The sequence below is a fragment of the Crocuta crocuta genome, unplaced genomic scaffold, assembly GCF_008692635.1.
Source record: "Crocuta crocuta isolate KB4526 unplaced genomic scaffold, BGI_CrCroc_1.0 scaffold271, whole genome shotgun sequence".
In the NCBI taxonomy this organism is placed as follows: domain Eukaryota; kingdom Metazoa; phylum Chordata; class Mammalia; order Carnivora; family Hyaenidae; genus Crocuta; species Crocuta crocuta.
Window position 1 is genome coordinate 5,127,055 of NW_027527824.1, and position 16,666 is coordinate 5,143,720.

Below are 16,666 nucleotides of genomic sequence, written 5' to 3' on the forward strand. Positions count from 1 at the left end.
GTATATTTAATTTTCAGTAATTTGAGGGAAGCCTTTGCTATTTAGGTAATTTGTCTTAATAGGGAATGTTACCTACAAAGTAGACTTGACAAAGTAAGCTAAGTGTGAAAATGAGAAGTCAGTCTCTGATGTGACCATGGATGGAGATAACTGGAATAGAATTGGGCCTCCAGTTGAGCACTTCAGGACAGAAAAGTTGCATGTGTTACGTTGACATTGTGAACTTATGTAATAAAATCAGATAGGACCTAAAGTTAAACTTTTCCAGCTGATTCCCATTTTTTTCAAGGATAGGCTGTCCACGCCATAGTTTTTCATTGTGGTTAATTTAAGTCGGCTTCCTAGTCTCAAAACGTAGTCTTACCTTTGTATTGTTTGTACCACTTTTCCAATTTTTAATTGTGAAATGTCCTTTGCTTTATCTATTTATTCAAGTCTTGTGTGTCAGCCCAGGTTCCTCCTTTTCATTTGTTTTCTTTGTTTAGATCCCAGCTTCCTTAGGCATACACATTCTTACACATACAAACTCACATATATAGTCTTTATTACATTGGGATACAGTTTAATATACTATAAGCAGTTCTAGTAAATGTTGTTTGATAATGTTGGTGATGTTGGCTGGTAATTTACCTCTGCGTATTGTAAAATGCAAATGTGGGACACTTTAAAGCTGTATGAAAGAAGTATACCTTCAGTGCATTTTAGAGAATAATTTCCTTATGTGTTACTTTTATTCATGAGTAATTTCCATTTTTTTGTCTCTTAGGAGGAGAGCATTCCCATTGCTTTATCTGGTAGGGATATCTTAGCTAGAGCAAAAAATGGAACAGGCAAGAGCGGTGCCTACCTCATTCCCTTACTTGAACGGCTAGACCTGAAGAAGGACAATATACAAGGTTAGTGTTGTTTTTTTTTAAGTTTGTTTATTTATTTTGAGAGAGCACAAACTGGGAAGGAACAGAAAGAGCAAATCACGAGCAGGCTCTGCACTGCCTACACACAGCCCAGGGAGGGGGCTCGAAACTCATGAAATGTGAGATCATGACCTGAGCAGAAATCAAGAGCCAGAGGCTCGACTGAGCCACCCAGGTACCCCAGTTGGTTGGTTGTTTAAACTAAAAATTGCAGTTTGCACCTTGAGCTATATGTAAGATATTGCCATTATTTTTAGTCAGAATTTATATAGTCTAGAGTTGGTATATACTTATCTTTTCACAGCTTGAAGACCAGTTGTCTTATAAAATACCCATCTTTTGAAAACATTTCTAGTTTTCAGAGGAATTTTACGTATTACACATTTTTGATAACATTTGGGTGAAATAGGCAAAATAGATATTATTGCCTTATAGGTAGGAAAGCTAAGATCATGAGAAGTTACCTGACATTGCTACTTAGAAACTGTGGAACGGAGTTACTTCCTGTGGCACCTTTGTGTCTGCAAGAGCTCATGAACTTTTTCTTCTATAAAGCATTGTGGTTTTGGAATTTTAAGAGCTTAGGAAGTAGAGAAGAAACAAATTTCCATAGTTGTATGCAGAGTAAGCTAATAAGAGTTAAATTATTTTTCTTTAAGTTTATTTTGAAGAGAGACTGTGCAAGTGGGGGAGGTGTAGGGAGAGGGGGAGACACAGAATCTGAAGCAGGCTTCCGGCTCTGAGCTTTCAGCACAGCTGGACTCAAACTCCCTAGCCATGAGAACGTGACCTGAGCCCAAGTCAGACACTTCAGTGACTAAGCCACCCAGGCACCCCATAAATTTTGATCTCTAAAGCTTTTTCTTAAATTTTCATAAATTGATCTTAATCTATAATGATCATTTCTCCCATCTTCACTTTACCTACTTTTCATGTTATTTAAATAGAACCTGGGCAGCAGGAATTTTCTGTTTAGGTGTTTAGATTAAGTGAATCTTTTACTGAAATATTAATAAACTTTGGGCTAATGGTTACCAATTCAAAGAACCCTTTAAAGGTTTGTAACTAAGGAGTACCAGGTTTATATAGCAGTGTTGCTGAGGAAAAGTCTAGATCTGGAATACTGTAATAGGTTCTTTTTTTTTTGTAAAGGAGATTTACATACTTAACTTTTTAGAATCAGGCCTATTATTCAATTTTCTAAAATGTCCTGAGTATCTGGACTGTAAGGGGCAATATTTTTATAGCTTATTAACCTCTTAAAATATGTTTCTTTTTTCCTGTTTTCCAGCAATGGTGATTGTTCCCACTAGAGAACTTGCTCTACAGGTCAGTCAAATTTGCATCCAGGTCAGCAAACACATGGGAGGGGCCAAAGTGATGGCAACCACAGGAGGAACCAATTTACGGGATGACATAATGAGGCTTGATGACACAGGTAGGAAATGAATGATATAAGGCGGCCTGGCTCTCTGAGTGTAATTACAGACACAGGTGTTTCCTTTTAAACTTAATAAAAATTGTTTTTGAGAATTAAGGACCAGAAACATTGTAGTACAAAAATGACTAAAGGAAATGACCATTTCATTCAAGAAAGAAAACATACATTAATAGTAACGGAAAGGATATTCAGCCTTCCTGGTAATTTTTTTTAATGTAAATGAAAACAGCACATTGATACTGTGCCTATCCATTGGCAAGACTAAGAAATAGTAGTAAACAATAACAAAAGTTTGAGAAGAAACAGTTTATCTTGTAGTGTGGAAGTATAAATTGTTACAGACTTTATGGTGAGCAGTTTGTCATTATAAATTTGAAATTATAAATTCAAGAATCTTTCCTGAAGAAATAGGCAAACGCAGTATTAGGTTAGTATAGTATGATTTGTAGTACTAAAAAATTGGAATATCCTAAATGTTAGCAAAGATTGGCTAAATACATTGGGGTATAGTCTGAATGGAATTCCACAAAGCTATTAAAAAATGAAGCTGAACTGTATTCATTTTCATTGAGTTCTCCATGATACATTGAGTGAAAAAAGGTAACAAAACGTCAAGCGTGAGATCACCTTATATAAAATTATCTATAAAGTTTGAGTCTGAATTTTATGTATGGTTATCATCTGGTAAATTACTATGTGCTTCATGCTGCACAGTTATTTAAAATCATTGTCTCATTTTATCTTTATAATAATCTTCTGAAGGCCATTGCTCTAGATTAGAGGAAAGCCACTGTATCAAAAGCCTGGTATGCCTTTGTTATTCTTTGGGGATTGTTTTAAGACAAGTACACCCCTTATTTGGAGCAGGTGATTTGGGAATCTGTTAGCTCACCCCAGTAGAAGTGAAACAAGTATTCTCTGGCCGACCTAAGATGAAATGAAAATCCTTATCCTAAAGCAAATCTTTGCCTGTTTGGATTATTCCTACCTTTACAACAGTGTTTCTGAGAAAATATATATGATAAACCTTAATTGTATCCTGTTTGCCCAAGCTAAAATTAATGAGAATACATATTTTCTAATCTTGTGTAGTGCACGTGGTGATAGCTACCCCTGGAAGAATCCTGGATCTTATTAAGAAAGGAGTAGCAAAAGTTGATCATGTCCAGATGATAGTATTGGATGAGGTAATGTCTCTTCATTTGGAAAGTACTATTCTGTGCTTTGTTTATAACTGCCAGTGAATGAAGCAAAAGCTCTTTGTGTTTGTGAACCTTTAATAAATGCATGACTCTTGTCAGTTCAAACTAATTTACTTATAAAACATGTTTAGCCCTTTAGAGGGAATAGATGATACGTATTTACAGGAATAGTTCAGCCTTGCATCTTTTTCTTAGATATGCCAGATAGTTTGAGTTTTTTTATTTTTCCAAGGAAAGGAATTACTGAATACTTCAAAGCCAAGTTCATTCTAAGTCTCTTTCCAATCAGTAATATGTCTTAAAAAGCAAGTAATGTGTCTAACTCGTCATTTAGTAGGTCTTTTTTTTTTTTTAAGTTTATTTATTTTGAGAACGAGCGAGCCAGAATCCCAAGCAGGCTCCATACAGGGCTCAGTCTCACAAACCGTGAAATCCAGAGTCAAGACACTCAATTGACTGAGCTACCCAGGCACCCTACTATGTCCTACTTTGTGCTGTTTGGTTTTTCATCCCTGGTATATGTGTTATCTCTTCAGGTTGTAAGTGCCTTTTAAGAACTTTCTCGGCTCTACATTTTTGGGATCTGGCAATGTTTTTGTACGTAAAGTGTATCAGTGTTCATGTTTTTGAAATAAAGTTGCTTTCCTGTTTGTATTTTAGATAACTAGATCAGATTGTTGTAGTTTAATTCAGACAGGTTTTCTGTCTTTGATGAGAGAATGTTTATTAGTGACTACTAATACTTAGTAGTGTATTAGTGATTACTTAGTAGCAATAAGTGCTGAAGATGTTTTTTCATTTACTTTTTACACCAACCGTGTAAGGTAGGTATCCTATAAAGCAGTTAACAGTAAATGAAATTCCTAATTTTAAAGTTGTAGAAACTGAAGTATTGAGTGTCAATAACCTGCCAACATAGCTAAAAAGTGAAGAGACTAGGTTTCAACCCAGGTAGTTTGACTCTACAGATTGTAGTCTCGACCATGTACTGTCTCTCATGGAAATCACATTAAAATTCTGTTATGGGGGGTGCTTAGGTGGCTCAGCATCCGACTCTTGATTTCAGCTCGGGTCATGATCTCACAGTGAGACTTAGCCCCAAGTGGGGCTCTGCACTGAGCACAGATCCTGCTTGGGATTTTCCCTCTTTCCCTCCCACACGTGCACATTTTTTTCCTCTGGCTCTCTCTAAGTTAAAATTCTGTTACAGGAACAAGGATTATATCTGTCTAGGGTTTTTTTTTGCCTGTCTAGAATACGATATTACAGATTTTCCCCCTTCTGAATCACTGGGAATATGTCTTGGTGCCATTGGACTGGACAGTGTTGTTCAAGAACTTACTGTTTACAGTCAGAATATTAGATGAATGCTCTTGGGTGATGCCTTATTAACCAAAGACCTTAAACACGAACTGTTTTTGAAATTGTCTTTTCTTTGTATTGCAGGCAGATAAGTTGCTGTCACAGGATTTTGTGCAGATAATGGAGGATATTATTCTCACGCTACCTAAAAACAGACAGATTTTATTATATTCAGCTACTTTCCCTCTTAGTGTACAGAAATTCATGGTGAGTAGAAATCTGTACATGGAAGTGGTGCCATTCTGTTGCCCATAAAGATACGTTTATTCATGATTACATCCTGTAATCAGTTTTTGCGTAATGCTGATTGTTTCAGGTTTTTGGCTTTTTTGTTAGCTAATCAGTTAAGGTTAGTTGTGCCTAAATTAACTGATTTTTTTTTTTTAACCATAATAGTAATTTGGTTACATTCTTTATTCGCATCGCATTTGGCTTCAGGGTGTCATATGATCATTAATAACTGGATAAATCGATTATAGTGTAATCCTATATACAAAGCACAAAATGGGAATTTAACTACATACCTGAATGTTAGGCCTTCCGTTATATGGTAAACTTGTTTCTTCCATCATAGATTATGTAAACTTTGAAGAGATCTGCCATCCCTTTTAAGCAGTAGTTTATCAGAAAAATATAGGATATATTTTGAGTTCCAGAGATCTACTCTGCTTTCATTGAATTATATGACTTCTTTTTTTCAGAATTCCCATTTGCAGAAACCCTATGAGATTAACCTGATGGAGGAACTAACTTTGAAGGGAGTAACCCAGTACTATGCTTATGTAACTGAGCGCCAAAAAGTACACTGCCTCAATACACTTTTCTCCAGGGTAAGTAATAGGCTTCAGCCCCTGAATATTACCCATTATTTAACCCCAGTTAAACAATTGAGTCTTTTCCCACCATTTTCAGTGTAAAAACCGTCCACAGCTTTTTCTTAAAAGGTAGTTTTGGTTGTTGATCTGAAGTTGATACAGTATGATGTCAAAGACACTTTTAATTAAATCCTAAAATAATTTGACCTTAATTATAGTTGCTCCTCATTATTTGCGTATTCTGTAATTGCAAATTTGGCTACTTGCCAATATTTGTGACCCCACAATCAATACTCATGTGCTTCCTTCAGCTCTCACAGACGTCTTTCTCCTAGTCTGTGCCACGTTAATGCCACATTTTTTGCATTTTTGTGCTTTTGTTTTTTGTTTTTGTTTGTTTCATGGTTTAAAATGGCTCCTAAGCTTAGTGCTGTCCATTGCTCCTAGGCACAAGAAGACTGATGTGCCTTGCAGAGGAAATGTGTATTGGATAAAACTTTGTGCAGCAGGCGTGAGTTAGTGTTGTTGGCCATGAGTAAATAAGGGGTCTTTGAATAGTAACACACATAAGACAAGATTATCTGTTGATGGATTGATGAAAAATCAACTAGAGGCTCACAGGAACCTAATCGTCCCTCTCTCCTAGGAACAGTAGTTCTGTATTCGTGTGTTGAGTATTTTTTGTTTTTTTCCACATTTTCAGTGTTTGTGGCAACTTTATAGAACATGATTACTGCAAATAATGAGAATTGAATGTGTTTTAATCTTGTTGGTATTTATGTGGCTCTTATTAAGCATACTGTTCGACAAAACTTATAAATTATCTGTAATTATTAAGTAAATGAATGTAGTATTTACAGTTTTTGCAATTTTACATCTATTGTATCATGAGGGTCTAAGTCTTAGACCATGTTTTTAACATCTGTCAGTCACTGTTCAAGATTTGGCAAAATAAAATGCAGGTTTTTGTTTTTCTTTCTCATGTCTTTTTCTCTTGTACTTAGCTTCAGATAAACCAGTCGATCATTTTCTGTAACTCCTCTCAGCGAGTTGAATTGCTAGCCAAGAAGATTTCTCAACTGGGTTATTCTTGCTTCTATATCCATGCTAAAATGAGGCAGGTAAGTATAAAACAAGAACCTGTGTGCAGATTTTTCAAATCTTTTTCTAAGTATTTCTCAGATTCTGTTTTTTGTTTTAATGCTCCTCCATATGCCCTAAACATAAGAATAAATTATTCCTTAGTAGGCAAGTAACCTTTCATTGTGACCTCCATGGTTCACTTTTCTGACTATAAAACGGGTGTGCACACTCTTAACTCACGAGGTTGTTAGGAAGGTGGAGGTAGTTTATAAATAAGTACTCTGTAAACTGTTGTGCATGATACAAGTATGAAATTTTGCTCCCTTTCTTCTCCAGGTAATGCAGATTTGTACTGTTTAGTACAGTAACGACTAGTCACTTGTGGCAATTTAATGGAGTTAAAATTAAAGTTTAAAATTTAGTTCCTCTGTCACACTAACCACATTTTAAGTGCCATGTTATGTGACTATCAGCTACAGTTTTAGAAAGTACAGATATAGAACAGTTATATCATTGCAGAAAGTTCTACTGGATAACACTGCTCTAGATTTTTAATTTATGTACCTCTGCCCGTATGTTTTTTTCTTCACTTAAGGATACAATCTCTGAATTTCAGAACTTCTTTTAACAGTTAAAAGAAATTCAACACTATAAAAATAAGATGTGCGTGTATGCGTGCACTAATTGAATGTGAAATTTTGTGAAAAGCAGTTTCCGTAGATAGAGCTTAAGTTAATCAGCTCACATATGGTTTTCAAAGAAGCTTGATAATGGATCAGATATCATCATATAGATTCTAATGTTAGAAATTGTCACAGGAAATGAATGTATTAAGGTGTAGAAAAGATTTCCAACAGAAAAATGTTGCTTTGAAAGAAAGGAAAGACGAGTTTAACAGATGTTAGATTTGTCACTTTTGTTAGAGTCCTTATGCATGGATTTTCATTTTTGTATTTTAATTGAAAAGTTAATTTTTATTTTTGCATACAGATTACTAAAAAGACAAATAGTAGATGTTTAGATCAAGCTAAACTTTTGTCATCTTCTGTTTGAAACATTTGAAAAATAGATACATAAAAATATGGTGAAATTGCCATTTAAAATCCAGCAAAAAAAGATGAAAATATTCTTAAGAGTTTAGATAAATGCTACATGAAGATATGCATAAATATGTTTTAGTTGCTTATTAATTTTTGTGGGAAACTAATTTATGGTAACTTCTCTATCTTTTGTTTTTAACTTAAGAGTTTTGAATTGGCTCCTCTCTCATTTGTGTAAATTTGGGGTATACTAAATTGTTTGGATAGGAGAAATTAACGATGGGAATTTTAGAGTTGTGTGTGTGAGATTTAAACAAACCAAATGCATTGCTTTGTTTTTAGGAACATCGAAATCGTGTATTTCATGATTTCCGAAATGGCTTATGCCGCAATCTTGTTTGCACTGGTAAGTGTTTCTTTTACCTGTTATTTTTCTCCTTAGTTCTCTGCTTTCTCTATCCATATCTCCCAACAGGGTCTATGACAGAGTTCAGCTCACCCCGATACCATTTCTGGAATTTCTGAAGTTGAAATGAGCTTAATTCCTGAAATTAGTTTCCATATCTGAAACAGCAGAACACTTGTTGGCACTCATACCTCATCTTTGTCTTTTAAGAAGTTTGGGAATTTGTGTATTTTCTGAATAATTTTAGCATACAGGAATGAGATACATAGTACATGCAAAATAAATTAACATTAAGAAACCATGTTTTGGAAATTATTTACTGTAGTCTTTTAATTTTTTTTTGCCAGAAACAGATTAGTCTGTATTTTGGTGTATATTTGGTTTCCTGAACGTGAAGAAAAACAAACTGGGGAGGCAGGTGGACATTCAATTCAGATCAGACAGAGCAAATGGATTGACTATCCTCCCATCTCTACACTGGAAATAAAATCTTAGTATTGGTACGAGATTAATCATCTAAACTAGGCTTCTTGGAGGAGAGAAGAACGTGGATTTAAAAAAAGATTTTTTTTTTTAATGTTTATTTTTGAGAGACATAGAGTATGAGCGGGGGAGGGGCAGACAGAGAGGGAGACTCAGAATCTGGAGCAGGCTCCAGGCTCCGAGCTGTCAGCACAGAGCACGATGCGGGGCCTCCCCCCACAAACCATGAGATCATTATCTGAGCTGACGCTTAACTGACAGAGCCACCCAAGTGCCCCAAGGATTTTTTTTTTTAATTGAGGCATATGTACACAGAGAAATACAGTAATTGTTATAAGGATATCTTTTTCAGTGAATTTTTGCATATGTACACACGCATATAACTACCATCCAGATCAAAATGTAGAGTAGTTCACAATTTGGGGTTTTTTTACATGCTGCTGTAGAAATAAACTCCACATTTTTACTAACAGAATATTGAATTTGCTAATTTACAAAAACCGAAAAAGGACTATCAGGTATCCTGGGTGCTTCCAGTTTATCTTTTTCTCTGTCTTCTATCTGAAAGGATAGTTAGTAACAGGTGTGAATTAATACATATGTTTACTTGATCAGTTTTAACGTTTATATTGAAGTATTCAAATATAAAATATCTGATTTAATGGAAAAGATCTCAGACTTCTAGAATTTTTTTATTTAATTTTTTTTTAACGTTTATTTTTGAGAGAGAGAGAGAGCACTCGCGTGCGTGAGCATGAGTGGCAGAGGGGCAGAGAGGGAGGGAGACACAGAATCCAAAGCGTAGACTTTAAGAATTTAAGATTAGGGTTCAAGTCCTACCCTTTTTAGCCTGTAATCATACGACCTTGGACAAGTCTTATGTTTCTTTTATGCCTTTTTTAAAAATCTGTAAATGAGAAAACTTTAAACCAAATTCTGAACAAATATGTTTTATTTGTTAATTCAAAAATAGTTTTTGATATTTAACCAGTATTCTGCCAGGTATTTAGTTGGTACTGAAAAAAATATTACTCCTCTCAATTTTATTTGTATTCTACCATGATTAAAAATTTTCAAATCAGGGGCGCCTGGGTGGCTCAGTCGGTTAAGACTCCAGCTTTGGCTCAGGTCATGAACTTGCAGTTCGTGAGTTCAAGCCCCACATCAGACTCCGTGCTGACAGCTCAGACCTTGGAGCCTTGCTTCGGATTCTGTGTCTCCCTCTCTGTCTGTTCCTTCCCTGCTCACTCTACCTTTCACGCTCTCTCAAAAATAAACATACTTTAAAAAAAAATTTTTTTTTTTTTTTCCAAATCTATACACACACTCCCTGCACTTGGGAACCTATAATCTAGAAAAGAAACTTGTTCATTGGTGAAATGTTGAGTTGTTAAGCAAATTCAGAATGTGCAGACAGAAAACAGAAGAGTGTTTAATATGTCAGTAAGTAAGTACTGAATAACGTGTACAAAGTGTATAAATAAATACATGCAAAGTATTACTCTTCAAGGAGCAGTGCTTTACTCAGAGATTAAAAAAAAAAAAAGGATAAACAACATTAAGAGTCTAAGGCAAGCCCTGCAACCTTTTTCTTAAAATGCCAGATAAGGGGTGCTTGGGTGGCTCGGTCAGTTAAGCGTCAGACTTCGGCTCAGGTCATGATCTCGCTGTTGTGAGTTCAAGCCCCACATCAGGCTTTTTGCTGACACACATGGGCATGGTCCTGTGGCAGTAAAACTTTATTAAAACAGGCTTTGGGATGGGTCTATAAGTGGGCAAAGTTAAATTGCAAATGTGAGGCATGTGTAGTAAAAATTCCTAAATTTTCATAGGACAGGGAATTAGCTGTGGTAATCTGAGAAGAGATGTAATATTAACTGGCTTTCTAACCTAGATAAGTTTTAGACTTGCAGACGAGTTTTAAGTTAGGGGGCTGGTATAAAACATGAACCTTAGAGGGCTTCAAGAAGATGGGTTTAAGGAAGGCTAAGTGGATGAATTTGGTGGAGAGGAAGGTTTGTGAAGATGTGTTAGGATCAACGTGTGGAGGGTGGAGGACCTTGTATGTCAGCCTTACATTTTATTCAGAGGCAATTTAAAATAATGAGTTACAAATTCAAAGCAGTGTTTCAGAAACACTAGTCACCATTGTGGATTATTTTGGAATGTGGAACTGATAGAAGCCCTAAAACCTAGTTATTAGTCTATTGTAATTGTTTCTACTTGTAGTTTTCATAGCCTAAATTAGCATAGTAATTGTGGAACAAAAGAGAAGGAGTGGCCTTGCGCTTACCTCAGACTTGCAAATCACTTAGTAGAAAGAGATGAATGAATTCTAAAAGTACAAATAATTACCCTTAATGGATTATCTCTTCAAAGTATTCTTGGTTAATCTATTTAACCTTGGATTAAATACTAAAAGAAAATTACTGGTTATTTCTGAGACTCCTTTATGAGTTTGTAGCTTAACAGTCATTCTGATCTCTTCCTACATTTGCAGTTACCTTACACCATTTCAGAAAATTTTATGGGACTTAGGAAAGGTAACTTGTTAACGTAAAGTTATTTATGATAGTGTGTGGGAAAGATAATGCTAGTAATTTGCAAATGCATTTAAAATACCTAATGAAGTGAATAAAACAATGTTGCACTAGAGATACATGTTAAGGTGTATTGTGGTACCAAGAAACGTGCTTAAATTGAAAGATATAATGGAGATTTCTTTCTTTCTTTCTTTCTTTCTTAAGATTTGTTTACCCGAGGTATTGATATACAAGCTGTGAATGTGGTAATAAACTTTGACTTCCCAAAGCTGGCAGAGACCTATCTCCATCGTATTGGAAGATCAGGTGAGGAAAAGGAAGATGTTCTTCATGGAGGTGTTTTGAGAAGTGTAATCACTAAATTCTGTTCTTTTATGAAATAGAGTATAGTAGCAATGAGAACAGTGAATTAAAACTGATTTAGTTGTTTGATATTTAAGACTGATTTTTTTCTATTATAGAGCGTTTGAGAACAGTTGAAATAACTTTACTATATGCTTAAATTGAGAGAAAATTCACAAATGGGAGGTGCACTTCTCATTAGGTGCTGTAAGCTGTACTATTTATGTGTTTTGGCAACTTTTGATATAAATGGGCGTCTGTTTTGTCATTTGAAAAAGGTAAATGAAGGTACTACTTAGGGGCGTGAAACGAAGCTGTAATGTGTGTATGAGACCATAATTGGTTTCGTATACAGTGGCAGTAAAGAAAAACAATCCTGTATAGTTTTGCCACTAATAGACTTGCACACCCGCATTGATTCTCATATTTAACTCGGTTTTTTAAATTAAAAACTGTTTTTCTTTAGGTCGCTTTGGTCATCTTGGCTTAGCCATCAACTTGATCACATATGATGACCGCTTCAACCTGAAAAGTATTGAGGAGCAGCTGGGAACAGAAATTAAACCGATCCCAAGCAACATTGACAAGAGCCTGTATGTGGCAGAATACCACAGCGAGCCCGTAGAAGATGAGAAACCTTAACAAGCATGTGCGTACCTGACAGAACCGTAGCTAAGCGAGTGTAATGTCTAAAGAAAAGAAGGAAACCAAAGTCCTCTTTCCTGGGGAAAATACGATGTTGCACCACATGTAATCGCAGTGATAGGGTAAACCCCCAGTTGGCGTAAACAAACTGGGACTTCTTGCTTGGCTGAAGTTGTGGTCTCATTAGACAATCTATAAATGCAGTTCTTGAATGTAGTCTTCCTGTGTAATGTGGTACAAGAGCAGTACTTAAGTCCATGCTTCCAGAATAATGAAAGTGAAGAATCTTTTTCAGCAGTTTGAATATGAAAATATTTTTTGTCTTTATCACTCAGTCATCTCTCTGTTGTTAGCATCAATCTTAATTTCTACTGGGCACCTTAATAAATCAGGTTAAATTTTTTTTTTTTATGTTTATTTTTGAGAGCGCACACGTGAGCAGGGAGGGGCAGAGAGAGATTGATACACACAACAGAATCTGAAGCAGGTTCTAGTCTCCGAGCTGTCAGCACAGAGCATGATTCAGGGCTCAAACTCATGAACCAAATCCTTGACATCATGACCTGGGCTGAAGTTAGCCTTTTAACTGACTGAGCCACCCAGGCGCCCCCATAATATATCAGGTTAAATTACCTGCAGTGCCTCATTGCCACATGTGTGATCAGGTTATGAGGATAATTGTCTTATCTTAACTGCCCACTGTGGTTTCCTGTACTACCCTTTCATTTCATTGTTTCCTGACTATCAGGCTCTAATAGTAATGCTCAAAAGAAGGCTCAACATAAAGGAATATAGGCTATTTTGCAGTTTTTTTCTAAGGAAAATCTGATTTGAGAGATGATTGTTTCCAAATTAGCAATAAACATTTTACCTGTTGGTTTTAAGTTTCTAAGATCCTCTCTTCACTTACAGTTTATCTCCTCCCGCCACAAATTTAAATGTCAAACACAAAACCCTTAGGCAAACCTAAAAGTAGACAGTGTTTGCTGGTGTACCAGCAGGCTGTTGAATTCATGGATGGTTAAAAAAAAAAAATCTTGATTTAATTGTTTTGGATACCAGAGCTTCAGGCTCTCATTCTATCTCTGGGATGCCTAGCAGAAATTCCTGAATCCCAAATGGATTCTGTGGGAGGCAAAGGCTCAGTAGAGGCCACTACAGAGAGAGCATTTGGGATGGAGATTATGAAAAAGTAGGTACCCTCGTTCATATTGCTTTCACAAAGGTTAATTTTAGGTTTCTTCCTTTCTTTAGGCTTTGACAAACTACAGAAGGCTCGTTTGGATCTGTGACACATCGTTTGGGGGGGATGCTCTTCTCTTTGTGGGTTTTTCATCTTCTTTTATTTTGGAACTATGAAGACTTAAAAGAGCTCAGACATTTTTTTCTTTTTAACTGGTGAAGAGAAAAAGCTGAAAAGAAGGAATTTACCTTTTTTGTTCCACTTGTTTGCACTGTGTGCTGACTGAACATTAGTTGCACTAACTGCTGGTTTTTAAAAAATGTTTTCTGGGGCAGGGGGACAAGGAAGGAGGAGAGAGAAGAGAAGGGGAGAAACCCTAAAAAGAGAAGAATCTTGATGAACACACAAGCTTGTCTACGATTTCAAAATTCTCCAACAGCTGACTCTTGAGTGCATTTCAACTTCTCCCTAATTACTCATCCGTTTTTTAAGCCTGAAGAGCTTATTACTTATTTGTGCGAAGTGCCTTATGCTATGAGACCATTCAGAATATCATCTTTTAGACACAGCCCAAGGAATCAACATAGTAATTCTTTGCTTTTTTTCTTTTTCCTATCTTTTAAAAATTTTTTGTCTTTTCTTTTTGGTTTCAAGTTGAAGTCTCTCTCTTCCCTTTTTCCCCAATACTCAAGCCCAGGGCTGGAAGATGAAACATACTAGGAATGTTAAACACCATTTTCTTTTTCTTTATGTGGAGGAGTTGATATGCAACTGCAGTTCATCCGCACTGTAAATACATGTATTTAAAAAAAAAAAAAAACAATCCCAAGTAAAAATTTCTTCTGGGCTGAGTAGATTCCAACATCATCGCTCCCAAAGGAAAGAGCAGTCTATCATTGCAGGAGCCGTATGACACGCCTTTGTGCTCTACAGCAGAACACTAAAGACTGGTTTCCATACGCTTCCATTAGCAGTTATGGCACTTGATGTGTAGACATGTCAGAGCCTTGACCCTCTTTCCTCTGTGGCAGAGCGTGTCCCATAGAAAATTGGGTGTGTATACTTGTATAAACTTTGTAAATAAGTTTTTTTCTGGGTTCATATATATATATATACATATATATATATTTTTTTTTTGGATGAAGGTTGCTGGGATTAAGGGGATTAGAGTGATTATGGGAGCAGCTAAAGATGAGAGGGGCTCAGTTTTCCGCAACACTAAATTCTAAAAGTGCTTTGGCCTCTTGCTGTAGAGAGCAGACCTCTGTGGGGACCCTGTGTTGGAAGAGGCACCCAGAAGTCTGGGATTCACTGTTTGCTGCCACACTGTATCATCTGACACCTTTGGAGAATGCCTGCGAGAGAGAGCGAGGAAACTTCATAAACCTATGATTCAAGATGCTATTTTTTGAGAAGCTCTCTCTGATTTTGCTTCTTTCCCCTTTTTAAAAAAAGTTTGAGGAACTTTTCAAGCTCAGCAAAAGGGGACAAAGATTAAATCTCCCTTGCAGTGTGGGAATTCAGTTGAGTGGCAGTGTATGTACAAAGCATGGATTTGCATTTCAGAATACTAGCCAGTACCAGCTTTGGGTAACGTTAGCAGTTCTGGAGCTTACTTTCTGTGGATCACTTCCTGTACCGTGTAAGTGTGTTGCCCTCCGCCCACCTTGATACATACACTTCCAGGAATGGGCAACTCCTGAGAGCTGTTAACTTTCATGCTGCAGAAAGCTGCTTACCATTCTCTTGCTTTGTGACAAGAATTATCTGTCATTTTGCATTGTAAATTGCTGGCAAATGCTTTTCAGTCGATAGTGTTGCTTTAAATTGTGCCCCTCCCAACATGCTTGATGTTTGGCCTGATCTCCAGGCAAAAGGAGTGAGATGAATCAAAACCAGTGAACTTTTTTTTTTAATGTTTTTAATTCCCTTTAAACCCAGTGTACTAGGTCAGTCAGGAGGCATCTAGGGTTTAAAAAAAAAAAGCAAAAAAATAATATGAGAAAAATTTGATTTCCATACTGCATTTTTTCAAAACCCTAAAATATTACAAGATAAATCCTGCATATGCTTTCATGCTTAACTCATCTGGGTAAAGAAATCAGTTATTCAAAGTTGCTTTTTTTTGACTCTTGCCTAGTTCTAAGCAAAACCATTTGTGACTCACCCAAAATTCCTTAGGCTCAAAATCCTGCAGATGCCTCCTGATCAGACAGAGCCCTAACTCCTTAAAAAACTGTAGCAAGAGCTGCACAGTACAAACCCCAAAAAGAATAAGCTCGAATATTTGGTATCCAAGCTATGATCTATCCAGCCAATGTTGTTACTAAATACAAACCCTAATTGAGGAATAACTTTCTTCCAGGGAGGGGTGGGGGGAGGGAATTTAGAAGGCATCAACTTTTGACCAAAAAATCTTACCCTTGTACTGATGCAGCTCTCTCTTTCTCCCCCTCCTCTGGCGAGATAAGAGGGATCATTCATTACAGAGAAAAGCAAGAAAGGCTTGTAAATGCAAATTGGTATCTCGCTAGAGAGAGTGGGTGACAACAAACCGCACAGTCTCCTTTGCCATCCTCAGACTGTGCCTGGTGCCACATGCCTGTGGGTCCCTCTAAAAGCACAGACTTAACTGAAAGTATTACTGAAGTAGAGCCTCTGGTGAGGAGTGGCACTTAAACTATCTGGGACACCACTATTGGACACAGTCCTGCAGAGGCAGCTGTCCAGTTTTGGTGCTTGACCCTTGAATAGGAATTGTTAAATGGAAAGATGCTCTAAGGACTGGGTCAAAGCCTAGTCTTTTTTTTTTTTTTTTTTATGTCCCCCTCACTATTAAGGAGCGTCATTATTGGAAATTGTTTTTGTGTTCTTTCCAATATTGGGTGTCTGTTTTAAGTAATGGTGATTTTTTTTTCTCCCAGTAGTTCATTTGAATGAAACTTCCCTATTTTTAATACTTAAATTATGTCCAACTCATGGTTTGGCCTGTGGTGGTAGTTGTGTAACGGTTTATGAACTGTTACACACCTTGATGCCTCTGGGCCTATGTTTTGTGTTTCTCTTCCCGTGCATTCTGATGGAGAAACTTTCTTGGCTTTCCTTTGGGAATGGAATAAACTTACTCTAAAATGATCTGCCATGGAAAGAAGTAAGGGAGAAGGAAATCTAAATACGTCTCTAAATTATTTTCAAGTTCGTCCCACA

The 16,666-nt window shown here is 36.5% G+C and overlaps 1 protein-coding gene across 3 annotated transcripts in view; it reads left to right on the forward strand.

The window, feature by feature from the left end:
• The window catches only part of DDX6 (DEAD-box helicase 6), a 32,222-nt gene extending 16,746 nt beyond the window's left edge, over window positions 1-15,476 (forward strand). For all 3 annotated transcript variants that reach the window (XM_077777157.1, XM_077777149.1, XM_077777165.1), the window contains exons 5-14: window positions 767-896; window positions 2,206-2,352; window positions 3,448-3,542; window positions 5,004-5,126; window positions 5,621-5,749; window positions 6,739-6,855; window positions 8,200-8,263; window positions 11,494-11,595; window positions 12,098-12,280; window positions 13,531-15,476. In XM_077777157.1, the coding sequence (XP_077633283.1) occupies window positions 767-896; window positions 2,206-2,352; window positions 3,448-3,542; window positions 5,004-5,126; window positions 5,621-5,749; window positions 6,739-6,855; window positions 8,200-8,263; window positions 11,494-11,595; window positions 12,098-12,273 (1,083 nt within the window). In that variant the 3' untranslated portion in view covers window positions 12,274-12,280; window positions 13,531-15,476. The remainder of the gene's footprint in view (window positions 1-766; window positions 897-2,205; window positions 2,353-3,447; window positions 3,543-5,003; window positions 5,127-5,620; window positions 5,750-6,738; window positions 6,856-8,199; window positions 8,264-11,493; window positions 11,596-12,097; window positions 12,281-13,530) is intronic.
• The last annotated feature ends 1,190 nt before the right edge of the window (window positions 15,477-16,666 follow it).